General features: G+C 42.5%; 1 protein-coding gene across 10 annotated transcripts in view; it reads right to left on the bottom strand.

The window, feature by feature from the left end:
- Positions 1–8,896: 8,896 nt before the first annotated feature.
- Positions 8,897–20,905, bottom strand: part of LOC138751718 (ankyrin repeat and IBR domain-containing protein 1-like) — a 133,828-nt gene continuing 121,819 nt past the window's right edge. For 9 of the 10 annotated variants that reach the window (XM_069914380.1, XM_069914374.1, XM_069914381.1 and 6 more), the window contains 2 exons: positions 19,387–19,517; positions 8,897–9,649 (listed from right to left, as the gene is read on the bottom strand). In XM_069914380.1, coding sequence (XP_069770481.1) covers positions 8,930–9,649; positions 19,387–19,517 — 851 coding nt within the window. In that variant the 3' untranslated portion in view covers positions 8,897–8,929. The remainder of the gene's footprint in view (positions 9,650–19,386; positions 19,518–20,905) is intronic. The other variant, XM_069914382.1, reaches the window with a different exon arrangement.

Genomic DNA, 20,905 nt, shown 5'->3' with positions numbered 1-20,905 from the left:
GCACCACCTACGGCTCCTAGAACGCTTCCACCAGCGTTGTCTCCGCTCCATCCTCAACATCCATTGGAGCGCTTACATCCCTAACGTCGAAGTACTCGAGATGGCAGAGGTCGACAGCATCGAGTCCACGCTGCTGAAGATCCAGCTGCGCTGGATGGGTCACGTCTCCAGAATGGAGGACCATCGCCTTCCCAAGATCGTGTTATATGGCGAGCTCTCCACTGGCCACCGTGACAGAGGTGCACCAAAGAAGAGGTACAAGGACTGCCTAAAGAAATCTCTTGGTGCCTGCCACATTGACCACCGCCAGTGGGCTGATAACGCCTCAAACTGTGCATCTTGGTGCCTCACAGTTTGGCGGGCAGCAACCTCCTTTGAAGAAGACCACAGAGCCTACCTCACTGACAAAAGGCAAAGGAGGAAAAACCCAACACCCAACCCACCAATTTTCCCCTGCAACCGCTGCAATCGTGTCTGCCTGTCCCGCATCGGACTTGTCAGCCACAAACGAGCCTGCAGCTGACGTGGACTTTTTACCCCCTCCATAAATCTTCGTCCGCGAAGCCAAGCCAAAGATGAGAAAGCTACTACTGCTTGATAGTGATTTGACATTAGCTATAGTCATCTGTCAAATTCATGAGATGACGAAAAAAACACAAGAAAACACTGGCTTCTCCACAGCACTCAGTCACAAATGTTGATGCAGTCCTAGCTAAGTTCATGAGAAAACAAAAGTAGGAGTCAAAAATGAAGAATTAGCCAGAAAAAAATTGTGACCGATTATTGCTAACTGCAATAACTGTGGAGGTGATTATGCAGTTAAAAGAGACAAATGTCCAGCTTTCAGTCAACAATGCCATGCCAGCATTTAAAAAAAATGCTGCAAGTCCAATCAACAGACCTACAATAGGCGGAGACCTAGAACTGTTCACCAGATAGAACCAGACCAAGCTGATAGTGATACAGATGAAGTATGCGATGTCGATGGTATAACTCTGTAAGTGGCTGTTGTTTCAACTAATGCACAGATAAAAGAAAATGATGAAGCTTTTGTCTCTGTGCAAGTTAATGGTAATTCAGTTAAAATAAAGTTGACACAGGCACCAGTGTAATGCTTTGTCAAAAAAGGCATTTGAGCGAGTGAAGAGTAAAGAAAAAATAAGAGCATGCATTAAATCCGCAAGCCTTATTGGATATGGGGGTAGCAAAATCCAAATGGTTGGTATGATTAAGTTGCAGTGCTACCAGGAGGGATGTTTTATTTTGTTGATGAGGATGTTCTGCCACTGTGAGGGCTACGTGCATGTGTTCAAATGGAGCTGGTCTCATTCAGCAAAGACATTCACCAGTTAAACCCTACTGAAGATAATCTGTCACAACAAATTCACGCTGAATACAGCAACCTTTTCTCTGGTGAGCTTGGAAAGCTACCTGTAACTTATTCCATGAGACTTGACCTGGAAGGGAGATCTAGTTGTTCATCCTGCTCAACACATTCCTGTGGCTATGAAGGACAGGATCAACGCTGAGCTAGACAGGTTGCAGGAATTGAGTGTCATCACTCCGGCTTCTGAACCAACTGATTGGGTATCTTCTATGGTTGCCACCAACTAAAAGGACAAACAAGAAATCAGAATATGCATTGATCCAAGAGACCTAAACTCTGCTCTGAAGAGGCCACATCACCCCATACGTACTGTGGAAGAAGTGGCCACACAAATGTCAAATGTAACTGTGTTTTTGGACTTAGATGCAAGGAACTCCTTTTGGTCGCTACAGATTCCATTTGGACTCAACTCTGCAAGTGAAGTGTTCCAGCGCTCCATGGAACAGATTTTTGTTGGATATCCTTGTGCAATCATAGTCAACAACATGATCATTGGAGGAAAAAACATGGAAGAACACGATGCCAGCTTAAGTGCTCAACCATGCTAGAGGCTTAATCCCCATGTCAGACAATGACCCCATATCAGACAATGACCCCACATCAGACAATGACCCCATATCAGACAATGACCCCACATCAGACAATTTACAAGCCAGCGATTCAAGAATTTTGTCATTCAGTGGGACTTTACTCATGTCACCAACATCCCAGAGTATCCCCAATCTAGTGGGTTAGCTGAAAGAGCTGTCCGCAGTGTCAAGCAACTCATGGAGAAATCTCAGAGATAGAACAAATGTTTTCCTCAACCTTCTAAATCTCAGAAGCGTGCCATGAGACACAATGCTAGGGTCTCCTACACGAGGACTAATGTCAAGGCAAACACACACCACTCTCCCTGTCTCAAGCAAGCTACTTGAACCTCATATGCGTAAGCCACAAGAGGTAAAATCCCAGCTTCTCAATAAGAGACTGTCACAGAAGTTGTGCTAGGACAGGTCAAGCCAATCACTTTAGCCTTTAATGGAAAGACAGGTTGCAGACCCACAAGGTTATAACTGGACAGGCACGGTAAAGGAAGAGTTGCAAGGAGCCCAGATCTTGTTCACTCAGAAGGAAAGCTATACAGGAGGAATTGCCAACAAATTGTACCTGTAGCCAAGCCTGCGCCAGCCCACCCTAAGGTGACACTGATTATCGGGATCATGGACCTGCGTCAAAACTCCCACAAGAGTTGGACTGGAAAGGATGGACACAGCGGTTGAGGTGCCTCCAGCTAAGCCACCCTCAAATATAACTGAAAATCTGTATATAACACGCGCAGGCCCTGTAAGCCAAATCCCAAATACAGAGATTGAATCGTGATTACAGCGAATATATTTGTTTGGCTATAGTCATTGATATTCATATTGTTTACATGTAGTTTCTCACCCAATATGGTTGTCATTTTAGTTACTGAATGTGTCTGCTAAATATTGGTCATTCTGTGACACTTTGTAAGTATTGAAGCTTAACAAGGTAATTTTGTCATGGGATGGAGCATGAGCTAAGGAAAGGGGATGTAGATCAGTCATTGTGTCCATATCCTGTATATCTGGGTTACTTGAGTTCTGGGGGATTCTTTATGCTGGCACAATACAGTGGCCATATTCTGTAACTTTACATCCTCAATATATATACTTAATAAACTAGGTTTGTAGTTAATCCACTTGCTTTCATTTATCTAAACTCACAATAGAGCAGTTTCTCCTTTTTATTAAGTCCCAGCAGACTCATTTCAGGGCCCAAATTGACCCCAAGGAAGGATTATAACTGAAGGCAACAAAAAGAGGTCTTATTGGATGTCATATTTCTTCTTCAGCTGTTGAAATGACATGAAAGTCATTTTTCACAATCTTCCAGTTGTATCCCCTTATGATGCCAAGTTTCCAAAATTTTATTGTTCAGTCATAGGTATAAGATAATTCTATCTGAAAGGTCTCCTCAGTGACCATCCTTTTTTTTTCAGTTCAGAGCCTTCACAGGTCTCGCACCATATTTTAACCATGTGTTTTAAGATGGGGTTGTCTGTTCTACTGGCTGTAATTCTGGAATTCCCTTTATACATGAAATCATTATACACCTTCTCTTTTAGAGAGGGCAATCCAATCCAATTTGTACCGGGGGGGGGGGGGGGGGGAATCGTCTCATTCAAAAAATGAAAAAATTAATCTCATTTGGGCTGCCAAATAATATTTTTTGAAACTAGGGAACCAGATGCCTCCTAATCTATAATCTCGTGTTAACTTTTCCATGGATACTCTGGGTACTTTACAGTTCCAAATAAATTGCTCAACATGTTTATTAAGGGCTTTAAAAAAGGTTTGAGATAGTGGAATGGGCAAGGACTGGAACTGCAATCTTGGCCACACATTCATCTTTACACAGTTGACCCTGCCAATTAGAGTGGTGGGCAAATTCATCCACCTACTCAAAGCTTCTTCAAATTTACTAAGTAGCGGGAAGTAATTGAGTTTGTATAAATTCTGAAGATTATCATTCACCATTATTCCAAGCCACTTGGTGCCATCTGATGGCCATTTGAATGGACTGGTTCGCTGTATCATAAAATTTGCTGTAATCTTTTAAGAGGGTCTGTAATTTAGTAAGGGAATTAATCGGATTTTCTAAATAAAGGATTACATCGCCTGCCACAAGATTAATATTGTGGTTTGACTGACCTGCCATAAAACCTTTTATCTCTAGATCTCTAATTGCCTCTGCCAAGGGCTCAAAAAAAAAATCAGCCAAAAAATCTTAACTAGCCTCTTGATTAGGGTTAAAAAAAAATCAGGATATTTTTTTCTTTGGCTTGGCTTCGCGGGCGAAGATTAATGGAGGGGTAATGCCCACGTCAGCTGCTGGCTTGTTTGTGGCTGACAAGTCCAATGCGGGACAGGCAGACACAGTTGCAGCGGTTGCAAGGGAAAATTGGTTGGTTGGGGTTGGGTGTTGGGTTTTTCCTCCTTTGTCTTTTGTCAGTGAGGTGGGCTCTGCAGTCTTCTTCAAAGGAGGTTGCTGCCCACCGAACTGTGAGGCGCCAAGATGCACAGTTTGAGGCGATATCAGCCCACTGGCGGTGGTCAATGTGGCAGGCACCAAGAGATTTCTTTAGGCAGTCCTTGTACCTCTTCTTTGGTGCACCTCTGTCTCAGTGGCCAGTGGAGAGCTCGCCATATAACACGATCTTGGGAAGGCAATGGTCCTCCATTCTGGAGACGTGACCTACCCAGCGCAGTTTGATCTTCAGCAGGGTGGATTCGATGCTGTCGGCCTCTGCCATCTTGAGTACTTTGATGTTGGAGATGAAGTCGCTCCAATGAATGTTGAGGATGGAGCGGAGACAACGCTGGTGGAAGCGTTCTAGGAGCCGTAGGTGATGCCGGTAGAGGACCCATGATTCGGAGCCGAACAGAAGTGTGGGTATGACAACGGCTCTGTATACGCTAATCTTTGTGAAGTTTTTCAGTTGGTTGTTTTTCCCGACTCTTTTGTGTTGTCTTCCAAAGGTGCTATTTGCCTTGGCGAGTCTGTTGTCTATCTCGTTGTCGATCCTTGCATCCGATGAAATGGTGCAGCCGAGATAGGTAAGCTGGTTGACCATTTTGAGTTTTGTGTGCCCAATGGAGATGTCGTCATGGTGGGGAGCTGGCTGATGGAGGACCTCAGTTTTCTTCAGGCCGACTTCCAGGACAAACATTTTCGCAGTTTCCGCAAAACAGGACGTCAAGCGCTGAAGAGCTGGCTCTGAATGGGCAACTAAAGCGGCATCATCTGCAAAGAGTAGTTCACGGACAAGTTGCTCTTGTGTCTTGGTGTGAGCTTGCAGGTGCCTCAGATTGAAGAGACTGCCATCTGTGCGGTACCAGAAGTAAACAGCGTCTTCATTGTTGAGGTCTTTCATGGCTTGTTTCAGCATCATGCTGAAGAAGATTGAAAAGAGGGTTGGTGCGAGAACGCAGCCTTGCTTCACGCCATTGTTAATGGAGAAGGGTTCAGAGAGCTCATTGCTGTATCTGACCCGACCTTGTTGGTTTTCGTGCAGTTGGATAACCACGTTGAGGAACTTTGGTGGAAAAATGGTAAACCTTAACATGCAATTGTTTGGCTGGGTATGCATGTATGGATTTGGAAGAAAGATGTGTTGAATCTCTCTCTGCCTTGACACCAACTTTAGGCATTTCAAGCTCAATATTCTGGTAATAGTCACAAAAACTGGATTCCAATTTAAAATTATTGAATTAGTTATGAAGCTCAGAATAGGAAACAGAGCTATGTGAGTAAAGCTGCTGCCACCCTGGTTCAATCCTGACCTCTGGTGTTGCCCGTATGGAATTTGCACCTGTGACATAAGCTTCCTCCAAATGGTCCTCCCACATGCAAGAGATGTGGTTTGGTAGGTTAATTGGGCTATTATAGATTGCTCCTAGTGTATATGCAAGTGTGAAACGTGGGGGCGGGGGTGTTTATGAGAATATGGGGAAAAAGTGGAATTAATTTAAAAATTAATTGCTGATAAAGTTGACCAAAGACCATCTTTGCATTTTGTAGCCCTCTATAACCTTAATATATTTCTTACTGTGTATAGGTAAGGCCCACATGAATAAGGAGCTAATTTTGGGACCTCCACAGTAGTTGAGCCCTCTATTAGCTAATTCAATACCAATCAGGCCATGATCACTTGTAGCTTACATGAGTGAGCACATTTTGATTTGACCGAAATCTGCCAAGTCATTGCAAAAGACAATGATCTGTGTAAAGAACAATATTCTGGAAAAGTATAAAAACATAACACTTCTTAAATATGGCCTGCCACACCCTGTCTTTAATAGAGTCTAATTGTGAGCTTGAATGTCTTTTAAAAATTGTTCTACTTATCTGAATAGGCATGTTTCAGTTTTTAATTTTTTGACTTATGAAATTGATGGAATGGAATGTGCCATACATGGAATGCCTAGGAAATAGGCACTGAAAATGTCAGGATAGTTTTAATTTAAATTTAATTTATGCAGGCAGCAAAAAAAAATGCTCATGTTTAAAATTTTCTGCTGAATTAATGAAAGCACATCATATTACTACTAAGATTCTAACACCAAGGCTGATTACACTGGTTTGGAGATGATTTTATATTCAGCAATACGAGAGTCAAAAAAAAATCACAGAAGGTGTAATTATATGCATAATGTGCCCAGATTTCCATGCAATAGCCCTTGATCAATTGTTTACTTATTATGCCATAGGTCTCCTTTATATTTGTATTGGGGAAATGAATTACAATGAAATATTCACTGTTGGGATGGTGGCCAGAAACATTGGACCATGGTCAATCTAAGTCTGATCACTGCATTGATTACAAAAATCAGTGAGCAGATTCCAATTTATATACTTCATTTTAACCAAAATAAAAAGTTCTGAACTGTCGGAGAAGCTTGAAAATGTTGAACAAACTTTAACCACTTTCATTATGAAAACTCCAGAAATGTGAATTTATTATAAATATTAATTTACAATTGTGTTGATCAATCCTCCATTCATTTCCATGATATTGCATTTAAACCAAAGAAAATTATATTCCCAGGACAGGGAGTAAATACAGGAAATGCAAGTTTTCATTGAAACCAATAGCATTAGATCTGAAATTTATCATTCCACTGCAAAATTTAAAACCAAATTATAGAGGCTTGAGAAAGAAAATCTTAAAACATAAATTCACACATTCAGGTGTGAATTTATTCAAGTTAAATAATTTGCTGATTTTAATTTAAAACAACATGTCCAATCAATGTTGTACAGTTTCACTGTTGGTTTTAATGACTCTTCATTGGCCAAACATCTAAATGTTGTATCCTTATATAAAGTGGGAATGTATTAAGTATAGTACCTATGGAAGTGCAAATAGTAACAATTCTTTTGAAGATAAATCAAGGTTAACAGTTGACTTTAGTATTATAAAATTCCCCTTGCCTGAAAAATAGTTCTGAGATTTTTTTTGATTTTCAAATTAAACAAAGACATTTCAACTTGTAACTGAAAAGATCATTTTGAATCTGAATGACTCATGACCATGCACAGCCAACAATACACAGAATGGACCCTGGCTTCAATTCCACAAATTAAGCAATGGTTTTACAAAACTACTAACTTCATATACAACACTCTTACATAGCTCAAATTTGCAGTACATATTCATTGCCATGTAATACATGTCCTTTTTATTTCCAATATCAAACCAAAATTACTTCACTGTAATACTATTCTGTCAGACAGCAACTCAAGGTAAAAAAAAAAGTCAGTTAATTAAAAATACCAAACTTAAACCACATTAATTTTGGGCTTTGCATTGTTGATATTTATTAAACTCTGGGAAAAAAAAACACAGCTTGGCTTTAAACTAGCATGATACTTTTAAAGATAAAAAGTTTTATAACAAAAAAAAGCACAATTAAAATTTTTCCAGACAACTGTGCGCTTGGAAAAAGCTCGATTACATTATTGTACAACCAAATTTTAAAATACTGCGAAATTTGTTATTACAAAATTCCACAAAAATCATATCCAATATTCAACAAAATCTCTCATCCCAAAATGAAAATGACAACGGTGTCCCAAATTAATCCAGAGCCATGTGTTGATTCATCCTTAAATCTTGTGATTTGAAAATGTGTGGCAACTGTGTGGGTAAGGCAAGGCACAATGATAGACTGAATAGGCCAGACATTTGAAGTGATCACTGTGGCTTTCATCTGATTCTTGCCTGCAAAGGATGGCTTTGCAAATCCCGGGCCTGCATTTCAAATACTTTTTCCTCGAGAACAGGGGGCACCAAAAATTCCTTCCCCAGAGGAAAATACTGACTGAATTTGCAATAAAATGTCTAGGGAATTTAAATAGAATACTTCATTAATCTCCATTTCAGATTCTTTGAAATAAACTATTTTAAATAAGTAATCACTTGACAAATCAAAGCACAAGCCTTTCCTCTGCAGTAATGATGCTACTTCCATTTACTTCTACTTCCCAAAAAGAGGCCACTTCCTGTAGATGGCTCCAAAAAGTTTTGATTAATTCAGGAAAGTGCAGGCACAAGCTGAACAGCAAGATTAAACTGGTTTCAACTGGTTAAATTTTGGAACCACTAAATACTTGTGATAGGCAGTGCTAACTTTTATAATCAATTTAGAAGTATTCCAACAGTTTTCTGCAGTACAATTTTCAATACCTACAATTTAGGCCTTGTTTGTTTTTAATCACCATCAATTTTACATTAGATCCTTCAAATACTAGTTAGTATTATTAGGTAAAAAGGATCTAAAATTATGTTCTTCATTGAAAATTTAGGTACTGATGCAAGATTAACTAAGTGAAATATCCTTTGGAGGACTCAAAATTTTTGCTATCATTGAAAGGTGCTTCAGCACTCCTAAATATGTGCCAGCCTAGGTTCATGCTGATCTAAGCAACAGGGACACAATGTAAGTAACTGCACAGTTCTTTATGTAGTTGCAGTTATACCAAATGTATTTGTTCTTCCCATTCATTTGAAGAGTTATTCTGGAGGGTGTCATCATCCAAATGTATTCTATTCCTGCTGTCATTCAGACCCAATGTTTCTGGTTCAGATTTTGTAGCATCAGTACTTTCCAAAGAGAAGGCTTCATCAACCTGGGGTCCTCTAACTTCATTCATGACAGTAGCTTCAAACAGAGCATGGTCCTCATGAAGGCTCTGTAACATCTCTTGTCTACCTGATCCCTGCTCCTCTCCACCATGTTGCTGTCTATTAATGTCAGGTTCTGAAGATGCAGAGGGAATTAATGCAATGCTCTGAGGATTCATGTCATGGAACCAGGCCATAATATTGCCAAGGAGGTTTACATTCATTGCAGGGTCCGAGTCTGCAGGTTCAGTACCTTCAGAGGAAAAGAATCTAGTACGTACATCAAAGGAGCTATTAAATCTGTTGGGATAGGGATCGTTGTTTACACCTAGTCTCATTAGACTGTTTTCCAAATCCATTAACTGTGAATTGCTCAGAGCTCCTCCATTGTCCATGCCTCTCTGAGCTGCATCAAGCCTTGAGGGTAAAGAAGTACCAATAGCTCCTAAAGATGGTTCATTGCCAAGGTATTCTTGTGGTTCACCACCCACAGCAAGGACAGATTCTTGCAGGGATAGCTGGATAGCTAGCAGGATATTTGGGTCATCATCATCAAGAGAGCTCAAAGCCTAACAAATAGAAAATAATTGTTATAATGTCAAACTGTCAATACATTTCATCTGTATATTTATGAGATTAAAATCTATTCAAGCTGACAGACCAGAATATCACAAGTGAAATATAGTACCCACCAGGAAGAGCACAAGCTTTAGATCAAAACAATTTGCACAACAGATTTAGAGACGCAGGTTCAAAATATAAAGCTGTAACAATATCAAGTCATAGGCTTCTTGTAACATATCAAAATATATTGGCAACAAGAAGCCACAAATTAGGAATCCTGGGCATCCTGCAGTAAGCAACTCATCATGTGATTTTCCCCAAAGTCTGATGGAACTCTCCACTTGCCTAGATGAGTAGTTTCAACAAGACAAAAAAATAAAACATTGTTGAATATTGTAGCCCTCTCCATTGGTATCTTGTCTGCACAAGGTACTACAGTTACTTACCCACATTACTCCAACAGTACCTTGCATATCTGCAACCTCTAACAACAAGGGAAAAAAGACAAATGGAAACCATCACCTTCATGTTCCCTTCATGTCATACCCCATTCTGCCTTGGAAACCTATTGCCATCCTTCATTGTCTAATGGACTAAATCCTAAAATTCCTTTCCAATAGCCCTCGCCCTCAGAGTACCTTCATTAGAAGGTCTGCAAGGGTTCAAGGTAACAGTTCACTACAACCTGAATGGCAGTTAGAAATAAATACTATAGTACAAGCTAACCTGATGCTGAAATTAACTGTGGGTATATTTAAAAAAAAAAACTATATACTGCAGCAAGCTGCACTAATCCACAAGCAAACCAGGTCACAGAGGTGCAGGCTTGCACTGGGTGAAATCACAATGGTTCCCGGTGGGAGGGGCTGAAAAGGATCATGGGAGTGGTGTTGATAAGCTTTCTGAAAGTTCCAGTAAAGTCATCTGGTCACAGCTTCTGGGTGATTTTTCTTTCGTTCACTGCACAGCGCACTGACTGCAGTGGTGATCCCAACAGTTCAAAATGGAATTTTGGCACCCACAATGAACTATATGAGTGCACAGAACGCAGTCTCACTGAAGCTGCCGACCTTTTGGACTTCACAGCCACTAGTCTGGTTCGAATAGGCTGAGGCACAGTTTCAGGTCAGGCAAATCACTGCAGACTGCACAAGATATTACTACATGGTCAGTTCGCTTGATCAGGAGACTTCCCGACGATTCATTGTCTTCTTTTATCAGCTGCCAGCTGCCAACAAGTCTGAGGCAATTAAGGTGCTCCTTATCCACACCTTTGGCCTTTCCCCCTGCAAACGAGCAGCTTGCTCTACTTGGACAGCCTGGGTGACCGCACGCCATCCACCCTTGTGAACGATATGCTGGCATTAATGGATGGCCACAGGGCCTGCTTACCTTTAGAACAGATATTTCTCAAACAGATGCCGGAAGACATCTGCCGACTCCTTGCGGATGATGACTTCATTGACCCACGTAGGTTAGCAGGACCATGTTCTGTGGCATCCCAACCAATATGAAGGGCATCTGCTGACCTAGTTGCTGCGTCTTGCCCAGCGACTGGTCTCTCTCCCACTCCCCGAGATCAGCGACAGCTGCAGCAGGTGGAGACTCAAACTCGGAATAGTGGTATTTCTACCATCAGAAATGGGGTTCTTGAGCCTGCCACTGCCGTCCACCTTGCTCCCATCCAGGAAACGCCAAGGCCGGCCATTGCTGATGGCTAAAACAGTCAGCTGCTGAGACAGCCTCTTTTATCTATGGGTCCGCCACTCAGGGCGGCGTTTCCTTGTGGACACAGGGGCGGAGGTCAGCGTCTTGTCCCGCTCAAACTGAGACATCTGCGCTGGGAAGTCGGGATTGTCCCTCACCAATAGCAGCACACTCATGTACAGGGTGCAGACCATCCTACTCAAGTTTGGCTCCTGCCGTATTTTCTGGACCTTCACTTTGGCTGACATGTCTCAGCCCCTACTGCTGGGTACAGACTTCCTTTGAGCCAACTGCCTCCTGGTGGACCTGAAAGGGTGCCATCTGGTCAATTCCAGGACCTTTCAAACCTTCACCCTGCTTGCTCCCTCCCCACCCCCCCATCTCAACTCGCTAACCTCAATCGGGCAACGAGTTTGCCAGAATCTTGGCAGGATTCCTAGCCAATATAATGCCACTGTTCTCCACTGCAGTCCCGAAACATGGCACCCACCACTATATCCCCATGCAAGGACCACTGCTAGCCACCCAGGCATGCAGGCTTCCTCCCAACAACCTGCAGCTCACTAAGGAAGATGGAGGAGATGGTCTCTCCTCTAGACATAGTGCTGAAATTTTCTGGGGGAATGGAGATCTTGTGGGGACTACCTCCGGCTCAACAATGCCTTGACAGTCAACTGGTACCCAGTTTCATACATCCAGGACTTCACGGCCAATCTACATGGACTGAGGATCTTCTCAAAAATTGATCTGAACTGGGGGTACCTCCAGGTCCCAGTGTACCCCAGTGACATCCCCAAAATAGCCCTCATCACTCTGTTTGGCCTTTTCGAGTTCCTCCACATGCCATTTGGCCCCAAAAAAGCAGCACAGACTTTCCAGAGACTCATGGATTCAGTGAGGCGCGGACTGGATTTTGATTTATCTACCTAGATGGCATCCTCATCGCCAGTCTTTAGCGACAGGAGCACCTAACTCACCTGCATCTGCTCTGCCAGCAATTGAGCAACTACAGCCTAGCCATCATTCCAGCGAAATGTCAGTTCAACATGGAGCCTCTTTCATCAAAGGTTGATGCCATTCATAATTTTCCAAGCCAACTATGGTCAAAGGTTTACAGGAGTTCATTGGGATGGTCAACTTCTATCATCAGTTCCTGTCGTCAGCTGCCAGGATCATGCAACCTCTTTTTTGGGACGTGGAGTCTTCGGTAGGTTTCGATCAGGCCAAAGATGCTCTGGCCAATGCCGCCCTTCTAGTGCATCTGTGCATTGATATGCCCACCACCCTCACAGTCGATGCATCCAACTTGAACACTGGCAGCTTCCTGGAGCAGCTGATTCGCTTTCTTCAGCAGACACCTACAACCCTTGGAGTATAGTATAGTGCATTCGACAGGGAGTTGCTAGCCATACGCCATTTTCACTGTTTCTCAAAGAACAGGATCTGCACCGATCACAAGCCCCTTCCTTTTGCCTTCTCCAAGGTGTTGGACCTGTGGTCGGCAAGGAAGCAGTATCAACTCTCTCACATCTCAGCGTTCATGATGGCTATCAAGCATATTTCCGGCAAGTCTCCTTGTAAGGTGAGGAAAGGATGTGTGTGAGAGCAGTTTATTGCTTTTAGTGTCAGATGTGGGAGGTCCTGGAGTCTTCTAGCCTCCCGAACATCCACATCTGCACTAGGTGGGCTGAGCTGCAGCGTCTCAGGATCCCAGTTAGGGAACTGAAGCTGCAGCTCGATGACCTCGCTCTGGTCAGGGAGAGTGAGGCTGTCATAGATAGAAGTTATAGCCAGGGTGTCATCAGGAAGGAGAGTCAGTGGGTTACGGTTAGGAGAGGGAAAGGGAAGAGTCAGGTTCAAGAGAGGGCCCCTGTGACTGTAGCCCTCAACAATAGGTACTCTTCCTTGAGTACTGTTGAGGGGGACAGTCAGGCTGGGGAAGGCAGCTATGACCGTACCTCTGGCATAAGGTCAGCCTCTGTTGCCCAAAATGGTAGGGAAAGGAAGAGGAGGACAATAGTTATAGGGGATTTGATGGTCATGAGGACTGATAAGGGATTTTGTGGATACGATAGTGGTTTGCCTCTCTGGTGCCAGGGTCTGGGATGTAACTTCTTGTGTCCATGACATCCTAAAGGGGGAGGGTAATGAACCAGAAGTTGTGGTGCATGTTGGTACCAATGACATAGGAAAGAAGGATGAAGTGGTCCTGAAAAATGAATATAGGGAGTAAGGTATGGAGCTAAGAAGGACTCCAAAGGGAAGTGATCTCTGGATTACTTCCTGTGCCACGTGATAGTGAGGGGAAGAACAGAATCAGGTGGAGGATGAATGCGTGGCTAAAGGGGTGGAGTAAGGAGCAGGGATTAGAGTTCTTGGATCAATGGGACCTATTCTGGTGGAGGTGGGACCTGTACCGAACAGACGGGTTGCATCGGAATCCCAGAGGGACCAGGATCCTGGCAGGGGCATTTGCTAGGGCTGCTAAGGGGGCTTTAAACTAGTGAGATGTGGTTGCAGGAGGGATGGGATTTCACTGCTTTAGGTGTTATAGAATTGGAGGGGTAAGTGGGGGGGGCGTGTGGTATTACTTGTCAGGGAAAATATTACAGCTGTGCTGATGCATGATAGATTGGAGGGCTTGTCAAAGGAGGAGGTGTGGGTGGAATTAAAAAATAGAAAAGGTGAGGTTACAATTATAGGGGTGTATTATAGACCTAGTGGGGAGTGAGAAATAGAGGAGCAAATGTGTAAGGAAATAGCTGAGATGTGCAATAAGCACAAGGTTGTGTTAGTTGGGGAGACACATTCAGTGAAAGGGCTGGATGGTTTAGAATTTGTAAAATGCGTGCAGGAGTTTTTTGTAGTAATATGTCGAGGTACCCGCTAGACAAAGGGCAGTGTTGGATCTACTGTTGGGGAATGAAATAGGGCAGGTGACTGAGGTGTGTGTTGGCGAGCACTTTGGACCCAGTGATTATGGTACCATTAATTTCAACATAATTATGGAAAAGGATAGGGCTGGTCTCCCGATGAAGGTTTTTTTTAAGTGGGGGAAAGCCAGATTTGATGAAATGAGAAGGGAATTGCAGGGAGTGGTTTGGGCTGATTTGTTTTTTGGGAAGGAGGTAGAGGAGAATTGGAGGCCATTTAAAGGTGAAATTTTGAGGGCACAGAATTTTTATGTTCCTGTTAGAAAAAAAAGGCAAGGCCAAATAATCAAGAAAACTGTGGTTTTCAAGGGAGATTAGGAAGTTGGTTTGAGATAAAAGGGAGGCCTTACATTTAGGAAGCAAGGTATGGACGAGATGCTTGGAATATATATGGATTGTAGAAAGAAGCTTAAGAAGGAAATTAGGATAGTGGAAAGGAGGTATGAGGTAGCTATAGCGAACAGGGTCAAAGTAAATCTAAAGGGCTTTTACAAATATGTGAATAGCATATTTACCCCCTCCATAAATCTTCGTCCGCGAAGCCAAGCCAAAGAAGAATAGCAAAAGGAAAGTGAAGGATAGAATTGGTCCACTAGAGAATCGGAGCAGACAAATGTGAGAGGAGCCAAATGAGATGGGGAGATATTGAATGAGTTCTTCATGATGGTATTCACTAGGAATAAGGATATGGAATTGTGTAGGGTAAGTGAGGCAAAAGGATAACTATGGAAAACATAGGGATTAGGAAAGATGGGATGTTGGAACTTCTGAGGCATATAAAGGTAGATAAGTCTCTGGGACCAGACGGGATTTTTCCCAGGACCTTGAGGGAAGTCGGGGAGGAAATAGCGGAGGCTCTGACAGTGATTTTTCAACAGTCACTGGAAGGTGTGGTGCCGTGGGATTGGCATGTTGCAAACGTGGTTCCACTGTTTAAAAAGGTCTCCAGGTGTACGCCCAGCAATTATCGGCCAGTAAGTTTGACGTTAGTGGTTGGTAAACTAATGGAAAGTATTCTAAGAGATAATATGTATGAGCATCTAGAGGGGCAGGGATTGATCAGGGGCACCCAACATGGGTTTGTGAGGGGAAGGTCATGTTTGACACATCTTGTTGAACTTTTTGAGGAAGTGATTAGAAAGATTGATCAGCAGTAGATGTATTCTATCTGGATTTCAGTAAGGCTTTTGATAAGGTTCCACATGGAAGGTTGGTAAGGAAGGTTCAGGTACTAGGGATTAATGTCGAGATAGTCAGATGGGTTCAGCGGTGGCTAAAAGATAGACTCCAGAGAGTCATGGTGGATAACTGTCTGTCAGGATGTAGGTCAGTGATGAGCAGTGTGCCTCAGGGATCGGTGTTGGGTCCCTTGTTGTTGTCATTTACATTAATGATTTGGATGATGGAGTGGTGAATTGGGTGAGTGAATATGTGGATGATACAAAAATAGGGGGAGTTGTGGATAGCGAGGATGGTTTTCTGGGACTGCAAAAGGATTTGGACTGTTTAGAAAAGATGGCAGATGGAGTTTAATACCGATACATGTGAAGTGGTTCATTTTGGGAAGAATAATCACAACAGGACATATGGAGTGAAGGGGAGGGCATTGAGGAATACAGAGGAACAGAGAGATCTAGGAATAAAGGCTCATCGTTCTTTGAAAGTGGATTCTCATGTAGATAGGGTGGTGAAGAAGGCTTTTGGTATGCTGTTCTTTATAAATCAAAGCATAGAATATAGGAGCTGGGAGGTGATGTTGAGACTGTTCAAGGCATTGGTGAGGCCAAGTTTGGAATATTGTGTGCCGTTCTGGTCACCAAATTATAGGAAGGATATCAATAAGGTAGAGAGGGTGCAGAGAAGATTTACTAAAAAGTTGCCTGGATTGCAGTATCTAGAATTCAAAGAAAGATTGAGTAGACTGAGTCTTTATTAATTGGAGCGTAGAAGGTGGAGGGGGGATTTGATAGAGGTATTTAAAATTATGAGGGGGATTGATAGAGTGAATGTGAATAGGCTCTTCTCCTTGAGGGTAGGTGAGATGGGAACGAGACATCATAAGTTAAGGGTTAGGGGACAAAACTTTAGAAGTAACGTGAGAGTACCACTCAGAGAGTGGTAGCTGAGTGGAATGACCTTCCTGAAGAGGTAGGGTCAATTTTGACATTTAAGAGAAGGTAGGATGAGTGCATGGATGTGAGGGGATTGGAGGGTTATGGAAAGAGAGCAGGTAGGTGGGACTAGTGGAGTTTCACTTAAATCGATGCAGACTAGAGGGGACGAGATGGCCTGTTTCCGTACTGTAATTGTTATATGGTTATAAGAACAACTTCGTGGCTGATGTGCTGTCCCGAATGTTTGTCCTGTCTGTGCACTCCCTCTCCTATGGAATTGACTATACAGTGCTTACAATGGCAGGATAACGAGATACCGCACTGCAGTCTCAGGGCTTCAGCTGGAAGATGTGCGTTTTGAGCCATCTAAAACCACACTTCTGTGAAGTGTCCACTGGCCATCCTAGGCCCATCGTTCCCGCCACATGGAGGCATTGCGTCTTCAATGTGCTCCATAGGTTGGCCCACCTGTCCATCTGGGCGACAACTCAGTTGGTTGCAGACAGATTCAAGTGGCATGGCCTGCGTAAATAGGTCAGCCACTGGGCCAAAACTTGCCTGCACCGTCAGACATCCAAGGTGCAGAGGCATGAGAAATCCCTTCTTCAGTCCTTCCTGCTGACAAACAGACGATTTAACCACGTCAACGTGGAAATGGTTGGGCCGCTGCCAGTTTCCCAAGGTGCCACATACCTATTCACAATGGTGGACACGTTCACTAGATGGCCGGCAGCTGTGCAGCTCTTGGGACACCTCCACAACATCCTGTGCCAGGACCCTAATTACCAACTGGATAGCTCGTTTTGGCCTTTCTTCCAATATCATGTCAGACAGGGGGGCACAGTTCACGACTGGCATATGGGCAGCACTGGCACAGCTTCTAGGGACCCATTACATTGTACAACAGCCTACGACCCACAGTCTAACAGCCTGGTGGAAAGGTTCCATCGGCTTTTGAAGACGGCCCTCATGGTGTGGCTCCGAGGCCCAGATTGGGTGGACGAGCTGCCTTGGGTGCTCCTTGTCATCTGCATAGTGCTGGAGGAAGATTGGGCCACATTCTCCACTGAGCTCATCTATGGGGCCCTGCTGACAGTCCCAGGAGAGTTTGTGCCAGTGGCTCGTGGCCAGGAGGAAACACCTATGGCCCTGCTAACACAACCGCGTAAAGGTGGGCACTTCGGCCCCTGTCCCAACCTCACGCCATGGACAAGCTCCATCCTAGGACCCAAAGGATCTCAAAGACTGCGAATACATCTTCATAAGGAGAGGCACGCACTGGATGCCCCTTAAGTGCCCACACGAGGGTCCCTACAAGGTGTTATGATACAATGGGACTACATGCACACCTTGACCAACCAGAAACTGTTCTAGCCTCATGGCGGAGAGGTCGGCCTCCCAAACCTATGAACTGTTCATGAACTATGCACTTGGCCTCTGAAACACCGATTCTGGCCGGGGGTGGGGGGAGAGTGGTGATGGCGGGTTATGTAGCAGTCTGCACTGATCCACAAATGAACCAGGCCACAGAGGCGCAGGTTTACACGGGGCTGACATCACAATGGTCCCGGTGGGAGGGGATGAAAAGGAACATGGGAGTGGTGTTGATAAGCTCTCAGAGTTCGAGTAAAGTCAGCTGGTTGGTTCAACTCACTCACGGCTTCTGTGTGGTTTTTTTCTTTAGTTCACTGCATAGCACACCGATCACAATACCAAATGATAGGATGGCTAGGTGATTCATGTTCATCCTGGCATGTGTACATGCAAAGCACTGCACTTTTCAGCAAATTTACAATAAATTTCCATTTTGGGTTAACCAGAGAGATGCTGAACAGTGTTTACATTTCATGAGATTCATTCCTAATATAAAAAAAATACTTCATTTCAGTTTATCCTGCATATGCTTCGTGGCAAAAAAACTCACGTGTTAATGTTATAAAACAAGCTCATGGAGGGATCAATGAGAGAATAGCAAGGTCTCCACACCAAATATTAATTTGATGCTTGTGAATCTACATTTTCCTTTTTGACATCATTCCTACCATGGGTAATTCTCTTTAAATATTAGCAGGAATTTTACATATTAATACACATTTTTAGTTATTCCCATTGTATGTAATATTTTACATGGAATGGAGGTTGTTAGAAAAGTACTGCTAATTATCTTAGTTTTACACCTTTGGTTTTTAAAAAAAAAATTAGACATACATCATAGTAATAGGGCCCTTTTGGCTCACGAGTCCATGCTGCCCAATTACATCCAATTAACCTACAAACTCCATTTTGTTTTGAATGGCGAGAAGAAACCAAGTCCCCGGAGAAAAACACTCACAGACACGGGGAGAACATTCTGTAAACTCACTGATTGGCTAGAAATTTGTTCTCAAACATGAAAAAATATAAATACTCAAAGCTGGATTACATTTTTCCATTCGATTTTCCTCACAGTTAAAGAGCAGTCTTTGAAAATAGACTGATATTCACAATCTCAGGTCGTTAAAAATGCTTTATTGGTATTGAAATAGTTTTTTTTTCCCCTCACGTGGACTTGCTTTCAAGCCAGCTACAGCTAACTTGTGTAGTTACAAACAAGGATAGGATAATGACCAGATCTGCTTTAGTGATCGATAGTGATGGAGGACTACAGAGATAACTCCATAGTTCTTTGATATTATACAGTGCAATTTTATCATAGAGATGAGACTGTATCTAATTTCCCAACTAAAAGGTCGAACTTTTAGGTGTAAAAGTTTGTATTTTACTGAATTTGGCAGTTTACTTTTTATAAAGTTGTACACAACTTGCTGACTAAAGCAAGAGTGCTGGAAACAGCCATTTCCTTTGTAAAAGAATATTGCTGAAGATTTTTTTATTGAATATTACATTACATCAAAACATTTGGGTAAAAATAGAATGTTTTCATAAAATAGTGTTAAAACATGCAGCAAAGCAAAGATGGTGGATTGAAGATTGCACCAAGAGAGGTACCTGCAAAGAGTCCTGGTTCTCAGAATGACTAACAGGGGTATAGTCATGAAGTGAAGAGCTGTGCAGAATACTCATAGATGCTGAACTCACCATGGAAGTACCGTGCTGCCTGCTGTTGCCTTCCTGGGTATCTAGAATAATGCAACAAAATGAGTACATTTGATACAAGGCCCTGGGCTTTAACTGAAAAAGCTGTGGTTCTGTATCTTTACCTTTGCTACATAAAGGACGCTGTTTGACCTGCTGAGCTTCTCCAGCATTTTGTGTTTTTACTGCTTATTAAGTCCTTTGAGCTTTTTAGTACAACTCATGCAATCATATTTATATACTTTAATCAAAACAGCAGTACACATAGAATAAAAGTTTGGAATACAACTAAATACGTGTATTGAAACAAATTAAGGTTTAAAAAAAAAAAATAGCCTAACATGTCCAGTATATATGCAACTGGGCAGCCAGTGTTTAAATTTGAATTCTGGATCATGATTTTTAGCTCCTGGTGCAAAACAATCAAAATTCCCAGTAACTGCAGAGAGAAGCATCACTCTTCTCAAATTTGATCTCAAAGTAGATAGCACAGGAATTGAATGAATTAGAAGTACTGAAAAAAAGCTTCCTTACTATTAGCTCTTATTTCAGTAATTATGATATTCTCACTTAGCACAGGCGCCCCTTAGAAACATGCCTAGTTATGATTCTGGGTGCTTATTTGCTACTCACGTGCAGCATTAGAGTCAAGCTTGTTTCAATCCTCACCATGGATGTTCAATGTTGCCTTCACTCTTTACTAGTGAAAGACTATAAGCTTGCAACCCCATCAAGAATAACTAATGTAATATCCTTTCTTCAGTTTTGCAAGCGCTACAAATCCAGTTTTTAGCTGATTGTAGAGAGGTAATAGCACAAATTTTCACGAAGGAACTTTACAACTACGTCCAGTAAATAGAGATTAAGATTATTCAGTGACAATTCAAGGAATATAGATTTTGTCTATGAACTACGACATATAGATGTAGAAATGTAAAAATGTCCTCCACTGACTAGCAGCATTTTCTAGACTGCTTAAGATACTGCCTTAAAAACCTTGCACTCCAAAATTTTGTGCATACTTTCCAAATTTCACATAACAGAAAATACTTCAAGCTATTTTGCAGTTGTTATTGCAGTTATAAAAAGAATAATTAGAAGTACAAAATATTTATTTAAAATATTATAAATACAAATATAAATTATGCATACTTAGCCCCCTGCTCTACTCACTTTACACCTTTGAGTTATATTAAACGGCTGATGAGTCAGCATACAGGAGAGAGTTTGAAAACTTGGTTGAATGGTGCACCAACAACAACCTCACACTCAAAATTACCAAAACAAAGGAGCTGATTATGGACTTAGAAAGGGAAATCCAGGTGTGTATGATCATTGGGGGATCAGAGGTGGAGAGAGTAAGCAAATTTAAATTTCTGTGAGTCACCATCTTAGAGGAGCTGTCCTGAACCCAACAGACTAATGTCATGAA

The sequence above is a fragment of the Narcine bancroftii genome, chromosome 1 (genome assembly GCF_036971445.1).
Source record: "Narcine bancroftii isolate sNarBan1 chromosome 1, sNarBan1.hap1, whole genome shotgun sequence".
Taxonomy (NCBI): domain Eukaryota; kingdom Metazoa; phylum Chordata; class Chondrichthyes; order Torpediniformes; family Narcinidae; genus Narcine; species Narcine bancroftii.
The sequence above is the reverse complement of the archived record's forward strand: the minus strand, read 5'-3'. Positions and strand labels throughout refer to the sequence as shown.